Genomic DNA, 17162 nt, shown 5'->3' with positions numbered 1-17162 from the left:
GAAAACCAACACATACGTGATCAATTTCACAAGTGAATTTGTTATGTGTCAGCATTAGGTAATAGGGTCATTTAGTGTGATAAATGACTATGCTTTTAAGGTTAAAGATTTTGATATGATCAAAGGGGGTTCTGATATTTATTGGTGGGGTGCTGTTGGTGATTCTTATAAGAATTTAACATCTGGGTATGTCATATCTGATGAGAAACTGAATGCTACTAGGTATAAAAATGAGAGCTTTATTGTTAAGTTGTGATCGAAATCGAAACCGAATTGATTTTTCTGACTCTGATCAACCGCGGACTGAATAAAGGAACGATGGTGGAGATCGGTGCCTCCGTCTTCGCCTTCTCTCTTTCTCTCTTCATTTCTCTAATTTACACACAGATGAGTGTAAGTGGGTGTTAAAATGAGAACATGAAGATGGAGAAGTGGAGAAGGTGGTTCTGTTTAGAGAGAAGACGGTGAAGGTGGTTTACTTGTGGTGTAGGTGGGATGTGGGTGGTGGTAGGTGGGTGAGGTTGGGGTGGGATTGTTTTGTTTTTATAAAGTGGAGAAGATGAAGGGTAAATTTGTCATTTCACATACACTACACTTAATGAAGAAAACTAACCGTCATCCACTCCAGGGACTATCCGAATAACAAACTGTCGAACCACATGGAGCACCGGTGTAATTTCCAAAAGTTGGAGACTATAGGTGTTATTTTGCAAAACCACAGGGACTATCCGTGCATTTTACTCTAGGAGGAACTTGAAACTATATCAAGATCAAGGGAAAACTCATTCGAGTAGTGAGAACTTAGAGAGCTCGACATTCCCGGGCGAGTTTTGCCCCATTTTTTCATACTCCTAGATTAAAATGTTAGAAAAGACTGCCGTAAAAATAAATAAATTTCGAAGTGGTGGTTTTCGGCCCCTTACAGTAGCTGTAAAAAGGTGATGAAATAAGCATGACATCACTTTTTACGGTAACCGTAAATGTAAAAAAAAAAAAACAAGATTTTTTTGAAAAAGTTGTTTTTGTTTAGGATTTTTGGTAAAAAAAAAAAAAAAAAAAAAAAACCTTTTGTAAGGCTGAGTTCTCTAAGTTCTCACAACTCGTATAGGTTTTCATTTTATATGTGTGTGTTTTTTCTTTTCATGTTTTACATGTCTGTCTCTTCACCTTAAAAAAAAGATAATAATTAAAAGTTTCAGTATTGTTTCTTAAAACGTCTTTTACCTTTTAAGATTGTTTCCTTCCTTGTTATTAAAACTGGTTCCACTAAACAGGATGAGCGCATTCATATACATTTGTGTGTGTCTTCTTGACAACTGAATCCAATTGTTGTTTTACTACGTCGTTCATTAAAAAGAATAAAATAATGACTTTTTTTTGTAGATTATTTAATGAATAAGCACACTCTTATACTAAGGTAGTGTTCGTTTCATGGATTGTACTGGAATTGGAATGAGAATTTGCGTATAAATTGAAATTTGATTTGTAATTTAGGTGTGTTTGTTTTGCAAAATGGAATGAAATTTGGGTGAAATTGACATATAGATTCCATTCCTTATGTTACTGTTCCACTCAAATTCATTTTCTTATTGAAACCAACAAAATAAGGGGTGAAATCAACATTCCAATTCTATCGAGATTTCATTTCATTATGTGAAAAAGTGTTTTTGTTTAAGCATTATCAAGATGTCTACAATCTTACCAACTTCTTAATTAATTAATACACATACATAGGTAGAAAAGCCCAAGTGAAAGGGAAGCTCTCTTGTGTCGAGAATCCAAGCTCTACATCTGCATCTACTGGTATTTCTCGTTATTAAGATATGAAGGAGTAACTTGATCGTTCACTTTCCTTTTCACAAAATTACAGTTCAATCTTTTCATTTCATGCATATAGGTTAGGGGTTGGGTACCGCAGACCAAAAATCGTGAGAAGGATTTAAAATTTGACATGTAGGCATCTGTTTTTGAACTTGAGGATGGTGTTTTGGCTACAAACATAACAATTAAAAACACAATTCAATCTATTATAGGCTTAAAACTTAAAATACCATGTCAAGAAAGTTCCATGCTTGTAATAATACATTGCATTGTGTTTTAAATTGTTATGTTTTTTTAGCCAAAAGATCATGCCGCCTAAGTCCAAAAAATGATGTCTACATGTCAGTTTAATCCTTGGTAATCGCTGTTTTTAGTGTTGTGTATAACAAAATAGTTTGTCGTTGGTTAAAAAGAAGTAATGAAAAGTGTTTCGCTTAAAAGTGGTTGAAACAATGACATGAAAATCTCTAATTCCTTATTTTTCACTCCTTAACTCAAGCATACTAATTACGTGTGTACCTTTCACTTTTTCTTTACAATAAGCATTGAAACACGAATAGGAGGAAACCTTATAAATTAAGAAAAGATTATCTGATATGTATTCCGGAGGATGAAGAACATCGACTCCTCCTTGAACGTCTAAGCATTCGTTTGGTTTGGTTGTAAAACATATTAAGATATTTGATGTTTTATTTATTTTGCAAAAACTATATACATTGTATTTTTATTTTTATCATGCTCATGTTTTAACAACAATTAATAGGTACCGAAGCTGAAGCTCCAGGGAGCCCCTATTATAGGTAGGGATTTATCAGAATATCCTATCCACCTGATAAAGGTAACAATAATGATTTGATTTTATTAAACCTTTCATATAGGAATATCCTGCCCAACCTTAAAAGGAAAATGATGTCCGTTTTCATTTTAGAGGTAGTTGAAGAAACTAAATTAACGAGTTAAATGTCATTTTAGTCTCTATGGTTTGGGTCATTTTTACCGGTTTAGTCCAAAGGTTTCATTTTTCACCTGTGGGTCCAAAAAGGTTTCACCGTTATTATTTTAGTCTACTAGGTTAATTTCATCCATTTTTTCTGTTAACGAGAAGGCCAATTCGGTTATTTTATATGGCCGGATTGCCCTTCTAGTTAACAGAAATACATATAACATGACCGAATTGGCCTTCTCGTTAACAAAAAAAATGGATGAAGTTAACCCAGTGGACTAAAATGGCAACGGTGAAACTTTTTAGAACTACATGTGAAAAATGAAACTTTTGGACTAAACTGTCAAAATGACCTAAAACACAGGGACTAAAATGACATTTAACTCCAAAATTAATCAAGTCTTCCATCCTAAAGTGAGGAACATGGATTATTATGATTTTTAAAGAAGATTTCTTTCATTCGTTATATATACTATCCATATAATATGACCTACTAACAATTATAAATCGTAAGTAGATATTGATTACGAGGTACACATGGAGTGTAACACTTCAATCTGGAACAGGTTGATGTGTCACTGTTATAGATATCAAATTTAAAACTAATTTTGAAATTTAAAATAAAAAGACCATAATTACATTTTCATTACATTACCGAAATAAAATAAATCTTTATCTTCACGGCACTCTTCACTTATTCCCCACGTTTCCCAAATTACATGTTAAACAAATAAAACAAACACAAAAAGAAAACTACGGCTGAGCCAAAAAGTTGCCCGGTAACGGAGAAATCAATAGTACATATAAAGACGAATAAATGAGAACGAAACACCATATAACGGAAGCTCGAAATCCGCCGGGTATCTATCGGTCTGGTGTCAATTCTACATCACAAGCTAATATTGCCGCAAACTCTCTCTGCTTTTCTAGCATCAAACCAGCTTTCGAAACATCCTTTTCATGCACAGGACCTATACCAATACCACTAACAGGTAGGTGGACCACATTATTAAGTAACCCCTAAACTCCACCATTTGCATCAATTCTACTTATTACTCTCCTCATAGTCTTCATCATCGAATCTTTGACCTCTTCCAGATCATCCCCAAACCGCACCACATATAGGGTGGACCCCACCACTGTGTGCTCGAGATTCAGCTCGAAAAAATAAGATGTTACGGGTCAATTACAAAAACAAGGGTAAATATTTACCTATATTTATGTAAATTGACATCAACTGTGCAGTAATTCTGAATTTTTCTACAGTCCAAACTCTTGTGTGACCTAAGAAGACTGAACCAAAGAGCATACATAATCATCAAACTTAAGAAGACTACATGTTATAAGATGTTCATACTAATATATATATATACACCACACACACTTTCATACCAGTAAACGTTTTTCTTTCTTTGCTTCGAGAGTCAATATTGAGAGTTGGTCCATGAAACCCATAGACAACAATCTCGTCTCCTTCTTGAAGGAGTCCATTAACCACTTCAACGTCAATACTTCCAATACCGTAAACTTACTAGCTAGTTCTTCTTGTTCATGTGGAGGTTCAAGAACGTTGTTGCACTTTCTCGACAAACCCAGACCCCTAAACTTATCCTCCAGACCCCCAACGTCATCCTTTGTCTGATTCTTTTTCCGCTTTGATACAACACCAAACCCTTACATGAAATCCTGTCCGGTGCTTCTGACTCTTCTTCCTAATGCGATAAATGAAATATTCGAGTTGAGTTAGAATTTCATTTATCACGTTGCATCAATGAGGAAGAAGAGTCAAAAGCATCGAACAAATCTTGTTTAATAGGATTTCACCTTAGGGTTTCGCGTTGTATCAAAGCAATCAGACAGAGGATTTGAATAAAACCCTAAGTAGGTGTTTGGGATTTGACTCTTACTGTTCAAAACCCACCGGGTATTTATCGGTCTGGTGTCACTTCTACATCACAAGCTAATATTGTTGCAAACTCTCTCTGCTTTTCTAGCATCACGCTTTCGAAACATCCTTTTCATGCATAGGACCTATACCTATACCTATACCACTATGGTAGGTGGACCACATTATTAAGTAACCCCTAAACTCCACCATTTGCATCAATTCTACTTATACTCTCCTCATAGTGTCCATCATTGAATCTTTGACCTCTTCCAGATCACCCCAAACTGCACCACATATAGGGTGGATCCCACCATTGTGTGCTCGAGATTCCGCTGAAAAAATAAGATGTTACGGGTCAAATACAAAAGTAAATATTTACTGATATTTATCTAAATTAACATCACATGTGCAGTAATTTTGAATTTTTCTACGGTCCAAACCCTTGTGTGAAGCAAAGAGCATACATAATCATCAAACTTAAGAAGCTCAGATGAGTTGTTGCAACAGGAGTAATGGGGCTGGGCTTAAAAATAATTGCGTGATAATATGGGCTTGTGAGAAATGAGATTATTATGGGAATGAGTACGGCTGGAGCTGATGAGGAGAATAATCAAATTAGAAATGGGCAGTGGGCCTCAGCATAGTTATTAAAGGAGTTAGGCGCACTCAAGGCGCATAGACCTCGTCTGAGGCCTAGGCGCAAGGCGGAAAAAAAGGGCAGGCCTGAGAAAAAAAGCGTACAACAAATAAAAACTTAAAATATTTTTATATAACAGAAAATTAATACTATTCTTCAAATTAATAAACTAAAGCTATTATATAACATTTAATATTGTCTATTTAGTACCAAAAGTTATAAAATACTAATTTATTAGTGTAGAAAAGTAGTTTCGTTAGATAAAAGTAGAAATCTAGCTAGAATCTTGACATAATTTAGAATTTGGCCGAAAACTCCCAAGAATCTAGGAATCTCGTTGGAATCTGTGCATGAACCATCACCTGTTAAAGCGCAATGGCCTTGACTTAAGGCGCAATTGCCTTGTCTAGCTAGGAAATTGGGCCTAGGCGTAAGAGGCGATGACTTTTAACAACCATGGGCCTCAGATATTAAAAGAATGATCATGATACATGGAGAGCCCATTGTTGTTCGACATACTTTTGTGGCAAATTTACACCTATGTGGGCTAAGATATGTTGGGCTCTGAATTTTAGCTGGATACTTTTGGTATGATATCATGGAGTGGGGTCGAGACTCTAGGATTGCGGCTTGGGCTATCAATGGGCTATTGGGTTGGATGGAGAGATGGATGAATGGAGCTGAAGACTTGGATAATGTGGATTAATTTTTTTTGGACTTTGTCGTTTGTATTTGTTTAAAACTATAATAAATTACCTCGATGCTTGTCTTTCATTTTAAGTAAACCAAATCATAATAACCACTTAAAAAGTTAAAACTAACTTGTGTTTACCTTTTTATGAAAGTAGTATAGTCCACTTCTACATATTAGTGTTTGTATGTTTTTCATTGTAGAGTGCAACTTCATATCGTTGTAGAGTAGAGCTCCAAACTAAAATCATTAAGAACAACGAAATTTAGGTTATACAACAACTTTAAGCATTCAACTAATATTGTGAAACAACAACTATAAGTCTATTAAATTCATATAATCGATAAAATTGGTCGTTCTCACCTGCTGAACAAAACTCCGTCGTCGATGCAACTCATGGTGGATAGAAATTGGACAGCGGAATTTGTGGGGCGTCGGCTGTGAAATGAGAGAGAGCGATTTAGGGTTTTGTTTTGATAAAAATTCTTAATGGGTACTTAGGCATTTAACTTGTTTATAAATGAAAAATAACCTAAGAAATTGGGGAAAAACTATAGAGAAGGAGAGGTTTAGGTTGGATTGATGTGGGAAGTTGGGAAGTGTTAAATATAATGTATGAAGGAGTAGAAAATCTGGGATATCCATGGATTGTCACTATCGTTGTACCATGTACAAGGGCTAAAGAGGACAGGGATCACAGGTAAAATAAGGTGGACTCGGTCAACAAAGGAAGATTGGTTAAAGGTAAAACTCAACCAACCAACCAATCAGAAATCATTTCTTTTTGTTTCCCTTTCTCTTTTATCATATATTTATTCTTTTATTTCTTTGGCATTATTTGGATTATCTCCTTCACAAACTTATGAGCAATTTCACAATAAATCAAGAGAAACGTTGACTGTTTGTCAGTCAAACCTAGCATCTCAGCATACAACAATGAGTATGAATTTTTAAAAATAAATTAGTGCTGAAGCCATAGGCTTTTGAGGGTAGTGGCACAGTTTTCGTCTATGAAAGCACATGAGTCAGTGATGCCAACGACTTGTATAAGAAGCAAATTTTCACATAAAATAAAATCATATACAGCTCAATCATTTCGAATCTCAGATTACTAATTACTAACTGAAACTAAGTAATCAATATCCAATAATAGCATTTTGAATTTCAGATTACTAACTAAAGAACTTTATCAGTAAACTAACCAAATCGGGGAAGAATTGGAGCAAGAATCAAGGGGTTCTTGTGTTCAAATCGGAAGATTGATGTGGAACGATGTAGGACCCTGCCGAAATCCGGTCAAAATCGACTGATGTGAAGCGATATACACCGGCGTTTTGTGCGTTCTCTCTTTGAATTTAATTGTAGCAAACCCTATTTATCAATTACTGGGAAGCAAGGCTGAAGATGAAAAGTGAAGAGTTGACACACAGCAGTGGCAACCTACCTTAGATTAAAACTGATTGAAAATGGTAAATGACGAAAATAACCCTCGATACTGTAGCAAACCTCTTTTATCATTTGATATATATAATAATGTGACACAAGTAACCTCTATATATACTTTAATATTTAAATCTTAGGAATTTACAAATTAAAAAACTGCGCTATAATTAGCTATGAAGTAAGAGCGAACTCAATGCGCACCGCTTAGAAAAATCGCCTAGGCGCCAAAAGCGTTCGGTTTTAATAACTATGGTTAAAACATGCTTGATCTCAAAACACGCATAATTCGCTCATCGCATAATATAGAATATACAATTTATGTAATCAAGATAATGATTAAACTATTAAACTAAGTGAAGTGTCATACTTGGATAGCCACCTCTATTCCTTTCGGGGCATCTCTCAGGTCTATGGAAACAACCCATGTAGGTATACCTGATCTTCATCTCACAAACTTGCAATCTTTTGCTCACAGTAATTAATACTCTACCCGCTTATAAAGTGTTGAACAACTCTCGTCACAGTCTTCGATTCTTTCGAAACTTTGTTAATTATTTTTACATCATTATTAAGTAATGAAATAATTTTCATCAAATACATTAAAGAATTTGTTACATATTTGCTTAAAATTATTATTATTATTATTATTATTATTATTATTATAAATCTAATATAAAAGGATTTCATAAAAAATCTTTTACATAAGGTTTAATTCAAAAATATCATTATCATTAAAATATACATTAAAGATATATTTGAAGTAAGGGTGGATTTTGTAGGAAGGTTTAGTAGATCTAATCTATCAAAAAAAATTGGTTAACTTAAAGATATATTTGAAGTAATGAAAAATATTAAGGTGAGAATCTTAAAATAAGCAATGTTTTCATTTTATAATACTAACCTGATTCAACAAATAATAAAAAAATCATTTTATTAAAAAGAATTTCTTTAAAAGATGATATGGTGTTGATACTTGGTATTCTTTGAAATTATTTATTAGAAATAGGATATGATAATATAATATAACAAGTAGATGGATACACTAAAAATAGATCTCTAAAAATAGTGGACAACTAACAATTTTTTTTTCCATTTATCATTTTTGTAATTAATTAATTTTTTAACAACAATTTTTTTCATCTAACTTTATACTAATAAGAATTTAAATCCACGTCATTTTTATGGGATGCAAACACTATACCACTAGACCTTTTACCAATTATATATAGAAATATAGGCAAAAGATCAAATACAAATAATCTTAACATACTAAACATACAAATTGAAGGAAAACCCAAAAAGACAAGGTGGCATTTTTGTAATTACCACCAACTATCAAAGTTACAACCAAAAATACCTAAAAAAACACAAATTTTTTTTTAACATTTTTATTAAAAAATCGCTACATTTTGTTAGCAAAAAAAAAAAAAAATTTTTTTTTTTTTTTGCTGCTACTAAAAGTAGCGATTTTTTAATAAAAAATGTTAAAAAAAATAAAATAAAATAATTTGTGTGTTTTTTTTTTATTTTTTTAGATTTTTTAAGGTTTTTTGGGGGGTTTAGTTTTTAGCATTTTAGCTTGGGTGGGGGGGGGGGGGGGGGGGGTTAGATTTTTTTTAGGTTTTTGGGGGTGGGGGGGGGGGTTAGGTTTTTTTTAGGTCTTTGGGGGGTGGGGGGTAGGTTTTTTTTAGGTTTTTTTTTTTTGGGGGGGGGGGGGTTTAGGTTTTTTTTGGGGGTGGGGGGAGTGGTTAGGTTTTTTTAGGTATATTTGTAGAGTAACTTTGATAGTTATTGATAATTACAAAAATGCCACCTTGTCTTTTTGAGTTTTCCTTCAATTTGTATGTTTAGTATGTTAAGATTATTTGTACAAGAACTTTACCCTAGAAATATATTACTAAAATGATAATGAACTTACAGGAAAATGTTTTTTTTTTTTCTCTAGCGTATCTCTTGTTTAGATGACAGATGAGATAAAACATAATTGGGTTCATAAACGACTCTCGTCCCCCTTCCTGAGTATCGTATGTGCATGGATCATGTTTAATATATAGTGGAGAGGGCATTGTTTTTTTTTTTTCTAAAACAGTGAATACTGAAATCTGAATAACAAATATGCACATATTTGGACTAAGAAGTTGTGGGTCGAATCATCGGATTGGGTTCATGATGGCCATATTCGTAGATGAAAGGAGTACCATAGATGGGGTAAAGTCAAAATGAAAATTGCTAAATGAGAAAACACTAAATGACAAAGGAATACCGTAGACGGGGTGTAAACGAATATTAACTAAATGACATAACACTAAGGTAGTGTTTGTTTTTTTCAGAAAAACCTTTTCTGGCCTTTTATGTCTGCGCCGCGCACACCACGCATAAACGTTCAGCTCTGCAGACCGTTTTTAGAAGACATTTCATTAAAAAATGTCTTCAAACCTCTGCGCGTCCTCTTCCCCACCTCTTCCCCACGCAGACATGGTCCAATGTCTTCCCACCTCTTCCAACCCTCTCTTCAACACTTCTAACCTCTTCTTCTTTCCTAATCTCAAAACACATACATCTCTTATCAAAACCCTAGCACCTCTCCTCCACCTCTTCTTCACCAACGTCCACCTTCTTCCCCAGCGATGACCATCTTCCCCCAGCCGCCTCCCTCCTCATCCGACACCCTCTTGACCGCAGCCGACGTTATCATCCCCGCCGACAGTATCACCGCCATCTTCCCCCAGCCGCCTCCCTCCTCAGCCGCCATCCTTCACAACCAGCCACCCCCTTCACAGCCGACCACCCCCTTCAAATCCGACCTTCAAAGCCAAAAGTCGACACGATTCTGGTATGTTCTATGATTATTTGAAGTTTGTTTTCAAATTATTTGAAGTTTTATGATTATTTGTTTTCACAATTCTGGTATGGTATGTTTTATGATTATTTGAAGTTTGTTTTCAGATTAAACCCAAAACAAACAGTCTTCTTCTTGCAGACTGTAGAGATTCGGTCCACAACTTCTGCTATAGATGTCTGTAGATGTGGTCGCAGACTGCATACATTTTACCTCAGAAAAAACAAACAATACCTAAATGACAACGGAGTAGAGTACAAGGATGTAGTATAAATTGGTAAAAGAAAAATAGGTTGTAAAGTACAGAGTATATAAATGAAATTACTAAATGACAAAGAAGTAACGTACATAGAAATACATAGAATATAAATGAAAATTAGCTAAATGACAACCGAAAAAATTAAAAGGGATGTAAACAAAAGTTTACACTAAAAGCCGTAATATACTCAAAGAAAAAGTATTTACCATTCATCCATATTCATCAACTTCTTTCATTTTTCTTCTCAAATAATTGTCTTTCTTTTGTTTATCCAAACAATAGCTTTTCGATTACATATTTTATGCATATTAACACATACATTTCATGTTTGATAACCAACACACACATTATTCTCTACTTTTTGCGACATGTATATCTTTGTCCTGCCTTGTAACATAGTAACGTCATACACACTATTCCAACAATGAGTTTTTTGCTATGTTTTTCTTTACCATTTATATAACATATATATTCATGCAAGTAGCCCCCCTCCTTTTCTTCCTCTCACGCCCTCTAAAGGGATAGCGAATATAACGATGACGCCCTTCATTCATGCTTAGGAGATGGTGTGTGGGGCGCCAGTGGGGTGATGTGGCGAGGGCGCGAGCCTACACCAAGCAACCTTAGGGACATGTTTAACACATAACAACTTTAAAATATAGAAACACAACAATCGTATAATGCACTTGTATGCAATTCTACTTATTTCACGAAAGAAAGAAGTTTGGATGGTTAAATAAGTGTCTTATGTATCTTAAATTTAAAGAAAAAAAGTACAAGCATATAGAGAATTAGGAAAAAGAATACTATTGTTATTTATAAGGCGTCACTATACAAACACCATTGACACACCATCCAGGCATTACCAACGTGTCATACGAGCCATATCATAGAGCAAAAAATGGTCAAAACAAATTGTATTTTAGTCATACGAGTCGTATTATAAGGTGAAAACTAGTCATATGGGTTGTATGAGGGCCAAATCATACGACACAATGCCTGATGTTACCACTGACAAACCTATACGACATTTTCACCCCGTGATATGGATCATACAACCCATACGATCTACATGATATGACATATGAGTTCGCAGACACTAATATGGTGAATAGAAAAAAATGGTCTGTAAAAAAACAGGTTCGAGTTATAAATCGGTTTAGGGTGGGGGTGGGAGGAATAATCGAACCTATCCAACCAATTAGGGTCGGTCTCAAACCGGTTTGGGAAAAAAACCGATTTTTTGACATGCTTTCAAATCGGGCCAGGTCCAAACTGATTTTAGAGAACAAAATTACAAACTGGCGTGTCAGGTCGGGTCTAAACCGGTTTTTTTGGTGAAGTGGATCGTGATAAACCGGGTTAACGGGCCATCGGACAAAATGCCCATGTGAGAAAGCGGGCCAAGCCCAGATCTTACCTGTGCCGGCGAGAGAACTATTCTCACACGTGCGAACCCTCTTCGTTTTCGTCTCTCAAACCCTCAAATTCCATCGCAACCATCAGAGCCGGAACCGGTCGGTGAACACCAAATCGATCAACACAGTCTCTTTCTTCGGTTTTGAATCACGCGTCGATTGTCATGTATCGTGCCGGATTTTCTAAAATCAAAACCCTAAAGGTGAGTATTGTTCATTAATCCCGTTATTGAATCGAAACGACCTCGTTTTGGTTAATCCTTGACTGATTAGTTGCAACTGGTTGAAGATTTTATGTGTTGTGCTGTTGAATCATGTTATTAGCTGCATATTATGGTTATTAGATGATTAGATCTGATTTCATACTCTCGCAATTCAAGGATATTTGTAGTTAACCGGATTAGGGCTGGCAAAACAGGTCTAATCGCAGTAAACACCTCAGAGACGATTTGGTTAATACAAGGAGCAACACATGAATATGACCAGTTTAACTACTTTATATAACACAGTTCTATGTTTTATGTACCGAGAATGAGAAATGATGGAGCGTAGCTTCCGAATTTTAATTAGTTTTAGAAAAATATAAAATTACATAGCGGAGTTTTTATTAAACATGTTTAATCGTGTCATAATTCATAAATAGGTCATGAATTGCCAGCTCTAAACCAGATGTATAATCAGGAACAATCATTTAATTGTAACACCTGATTGGTGGCGTATACAAGCTATGCAGTTATAGCGGTCCAAAATCGAATAGCGGTCAAGGTCCGCTATATGATATATAGGTTATAGCGGTGGTATAGCCGATAGCGGTGATATAGCGGTAATTTTTATACCATGCATAATTTATGTATTTTTATATATATATAAATATATCTTTGAAAAATATTAATAGTAATATCAAAATTCATAGTAATATCATTCCATTATCAAAAACCTGTTGCAAATCTAACATAATTTAAGAATTAACACAATCAAACACCTACCTGCGTTCTAAGCAGTCAATAGCGGTGCTATAGCGGTTAGCGGACCTCAGGGTGTGTAGCGGTCCAAATAGCGGTGGCCTATAGCGGTTCCGCTATTAGCGGCGCTAAATACCGCTATAGCGGTGGCCTATAGTGGTTATAGCAGCAATGGTGTTTGATTGTGTTAATTCTTAAATTAAATACTTCAAAGTTACTATTAGTATTTGATTTGCAACAGGTTTTTGATAATGGAATGATATTGCTATGAATTTTGATATTACTATTAATATTTTTCAAAGATATATTTATATATATATATATATATAAATACATAAATTATGCATGGTATAAAAATTACCGCTATATCACCGCTATAACCTATATATCATATAGCGGACCTTGACCGCTATTCGATTTTGGACCGCTTTAACTGCATAGCCTGCTTTACTGTGTTGCCTCGTTCTACTGCGTTACTGCTATTTAGCGGTATTTAGCACCGCTATTTGGACCGCTACACACCCAGAGGTCCGCTAACCGCTATAGCACCGCTATTGACTGCTTAGTACACAAGTTTGTAGATAAGAGAAAATTTTCATATGGTACAATGGAAATAACTATTATGTAGCTTAATTTATGATATACAATGCTCATATCTTTGTATAGAGTATACTGGAAATAGCTCATTGGTCTTACATAACGATATAGTTAACTTATATCGAAAGAGACGTTTTAGTTAGCTGTTTGCATTTGGGTAATCAAGATAAGATGTTTCAATGTAATTATGTAAGTTTGCGGTAAATGTACTCTCAGACTGGTGCATAACTGTACAAGAACCAATTCAGAATTCTACATGATTGTAGTCATGAACATGCTCGTTACTCATTACACATTTCCGTTAAGTATTATACAGTTTACCATTTACTAACTGATGGATTATGACTCCTTAAAATCTTCCAATATCTCCATCATCACCTGAAAAAATTAAATCGTCAACATAAATGTTAACGTTTAAACTGCTACCCTTCGGTGTTCTTTTTATGAAGAGAGTATGCTCATGCTGAAGGGCTGAATAAATGTTTAGTGTTAGGGGACAAAATCATTATAAAATGCAATCTTAGGGTCTGATATGTTAAAAGATTTATTTTTAGACTGAAGGGGTTAAATTAATTAGTAATTTACTCTTTATATAAACCCTTCCTCTTTTAACTCTCCCCTCTAAACCCTAATCTTCTATGTATCGTTCAATTTGTTCAAATCGCTGCGCCTTTAGAGGTTTGATTCAATTTGTTCGAATACTGGAACCGATTGCTTCTGTTTAAACTTTAATCACTGGGCCCGATTTGTTCGATCAAATAGGCGATTTGTTTCAAAAAGTTGCAGGTGTTTCGAGCTGTTCCTAGTTAGATTAGCAGTAGCTTCAATGACAATTTTTTAACAGCAATCATTCGATTATTAATACGATTTCAGTCCACGTCAATTTAGCAGCAATTATAGGAATGTTTACATTACTAATAAGTTTGCCTCTGTGATTTCTATTGATTGATCTCACTTTTGTCACCAGTTTATGTAGATGGCATCCTCACTGATTCACAAATCCACCTATGAAGCCGATAACCCACTTGAATCGTCGCTAATTGAAGCTTTCCGGCTTCTGGAACCCGAATTAAGGCCCCCTTTTCCACTAACAATCCGTACAGAACCCGAATACTTCAATCTCAACCGGGCTATATTATACGGTATATTATCCGAAACTCATTTGGCAAAAGTTCATTTGAAGCACTTACATGGCATTGTAACTGATGGGTATTGTTTCTTTACAAATTTAGTGTGTAAAGTAGTTGATGAACTGTATTCAAAGCTTGTTGAGAATGTGAAAGTTCAGTTACTTTATGTTTCTTTAGAATTGGTTGATGTGTCAGCTGTAGGGGTTGATAGTTTGTTAGTGGCTTTGTTGAGGCAAATTCGTGGTGGCGATTTGGGTGAGTCGAATCTATGGTTGTGTTCGGAAATGGTTAATCTATTATGGGGAAAATGGGAATGTTTGGTAGAAGAACAGCCGATGATCATATCGAGTGCGTTGTATGTGTTTCTTAGGGTTTTGTCTGATCATTGCAGAGTGTGTTTGAATTCCAAGTTGAAGGTTTTGAAGCAGAAAGAGATCGAATTTTGTATTCGGGTTTTTAAGGATCAGTTTCATTTGTGCTTGAAAATTGGTAGGGATTTGATTAGGGTTTTACAAGATTTAGTTCATGTGCCTGAATTTCATGATTTATGGAAAGATCTGTTATCGCGTTCTTCAGATGCGTGTCAGTTATATCGGTCCAGGACTTGCAGCCGGTACTTTTTACTTCGTATCACGCCGGAGATGGAGACTCATTTGCGGTTCTTGCTTACGCAAGTTAAACTCGGAAGTCAAACTCGATATCAGATTTGGTTTGGAAGGAAGTTTCTTAATGGTCCCGAGAAAGAAACCGTTGTGATTGACATTGTACGGTTTATCTGTTGTGCCCATCACCCGTCTAATGATATACTCCTCTCAAATGTGATCCCGAGATGGATTATCGTTGGTTGGTTACTAAAATGCTGTACCAAGAATCATATCGAAGCTAATGTGAAGCTGGCGTTGTTCTATGACTGGCTTTTCTTCGAAGAAAACGTTGATAATATTATGAACATCGAGCCTGCGATCTTGTTGATGGTGAACTCGGTGCCCAAATATATACACATGACGCATAATCTTTTGGAGTTTCTGTTCCTTTTGGTGGATCATTATGATATTGACAGGAAAGATTTGATTTTGAAGGGTGTATCGTCTGCTCTTGATGTACTTAAACGAAAAGGCGTCGTTCAGTCGTTTGATGTTTTGACTTGTTGTGATATGCTTTCTCCTTTTCTTAAAGAGAGACTTGTGAAGATGTTGTCGTGTAAGAATGTGAGCGGGTTCAACCACTTGCAGCCTGTTACTCTTGCGTGATCCGTGCTGGAATCTGATTGTATTATGCTGGTTTATACTAATACGGGTCATGGGTCTTTTAGTCAGGTTTGCATTCTTACATATCTTGATGTTTGATTCATGTTTTAATCATGGTTGTAAAAATCCTGACTAGGCGTCGATTAATCACCGATGAATTTCGATTAATCGCAATTAATCCCGATTAATTCCAATTAATTCCGATTAATCGCTAGTCCCCACCCCACTAGCCGACTAACGACTAGCGATTTCTACAACCATGGATGTTTTAGAAGGATATATGCGAAATCAGTCCAAAATTCGAGAGCAATCTATTTGGATTTAAATGAGATCAAGCAATCTTGGATCATTTTATGGATGTTTTTGACTTTTGTCTTTAACTAATACTTTCAGCTTTGCAAGACGGCTCAAGAACACCCTGAAATCTTGTTTTTGAAAGTCAACTTCGATGAGAATAAACCGATGTGCAAGAACTTGAATGTAAAAGTCCTTCCATATTTCCATTTTTATCGAGGTGCAGATGGTCAACTTGAATCCTTTTCTTGTTCACTTGCTAAAGTAAGTAAATTTTGACCTGTAAATCTCTTTATTAGGGTTATATTAGTTTTTTTTATTAGTGTTATAAACACATCAGACACGGAACATGTATGACGATATTGCAAAATGGGCAGGTTGGGTAATGGGTCAGCATGATTAGTCGCTTGGTGCAAGTCAAAACGGGTCGGGTTGACCCACAAACCACTGGTTGAAAACACTTATTTCACCCTAAAATAAATAGATAAGCATAAACGCTTTTCTTCATCGAAACACTCAAAAGTGCTTATTTGTTTTTAAGAAACACAAGAAGCTGGTAACCGGTTTTACAGGCAATCCCAAACATTACGTAAGTTTTATCTGTTCAACCTGTACAGTTTCAGAAAATTAAGGATGCAATCCAGACACACAACACGGATCGATGCAGCATTGTCCCTAACAAAGGTGTCGGAGATGTAAACGTGGAAACTGTGTCAGCTGCAAAAGCCAAACAACCAGGATCACCGTCGTCTTAGACAGAAAAAAAAAAAAAAAAAAAAAACCCTCATTCTATGCATCTCATATAGTGTTTATAGCTTTCATTCTTGCTAATATTGTAATGCTGATTGAAAAATGCATATGTATTTTTGGTATGTATATTTTTGTGTGTCTAAAATTTTAGTGAGGTAACACAGGCAGCATTATTTGATCTATTGATGTTGTTTTCCTTCTATTAAATTTAATTTATAACTTTATAAATGACAACATATACAT

General features: G+C 35.2%; 1 protein-coding gene and 2 long non-coding RNA genes across 4 annotated transcripts; 2 read left to right on the top strand and 1 right to left on the bottom strand.

Moving 5' to 3' along the window:
• Positions 1 to 2402: 2402 nt before the first annotated feature.
• Positions 2403 to 6031, top strand: LOC110883733. Its single transcript, XR_002560597.2, has 3 exons — positions 2403 to 2480; positions 2585 to 2659; positions 5865 to 6031. It is a non-coding gene; the product is annotated as an uncharacterized LOC110883733 (long non-coding RNA).
• LOC110883732 lies at positions 3525 to 6545 on the bottom strand. The gene is made up of 4 exons (XR_002560596.2): positions 6344 to 6545; positions 6122 to 6220; positions 4157 to 4984; positions 3525 to 4057 (listed from the first exon to the last, which is right to left on the bottom strand). It is a non-coding gene; the product is annotated as an uncharacterized LOC110883732 (long non-coding RNA).
• A 5391-nt stretch (positions 6546 to 11936) lies between these two features.
• On the top strand, positions 11937 to 17099 carry LOC110886959 (integrator complex subunit 3 homolog). 2 transcript variants are annotated; one of them, XM_035978870.1, is made up of 5 exons: positions 11938 to 12142; positions 14466 to 14640; positions 15205 to 15944; positions 16269 to 16433; positions 16787 to 17099. In XM_035978870.1, exons 2-3 carry the CDS (start codon positions 14475 to 14477, stop codon positions 15876 to 15878), a joined length of 840 nt encoding a protein of 279 aa, XP_035834763.1. In that variant the 5' UTR covers positions 11938 to 12142; positions 14466 to 14474; the 3' UTR covers positions 15879 to 15944; positions 16269 to 16433; positions 16787 to 17099. The 2 variants fall into 2 exon arrangements, with proteins under 2 accessions (XP_021990538.1, XP_035834763.1); XM_022134846.2 differs by having other exon boundaries at positions 11937 to 12142; positions 14466 to 15944.
• Positions 17100 to 17162: the final 63 nt, after the last annotated feature.

Source organism: Helianthus annuus, chromosome 10 (assembly GCF_002127325.2).
Source record: "Helianthus annuus cultivar XRQ/B chromosome 10, HanXRQr2.0-SUNRISE, whole genome shotgun sequence".
Taxonomy (NCBI): Eukaryota; Viridiplantae; Streptophyta; class Magnoliopsida; order Asterales; family Asteraceae; genus Helianthus; species Helianthus annuus.
Note: the sequence above shows the minus strand (reverse complement) of the source record. Positions and strands in the feature narration are given on the sequence as shown.

What these genes read in the sequence shown, in the direction of transcription:
- LOC110886959 (XM_022134846.2), top strand. Translation starts at nt 14,475, where the DNA reads ATGGCATCCTCACTGATTCACAAATCCACCTATGAAGCCGATAACCCA.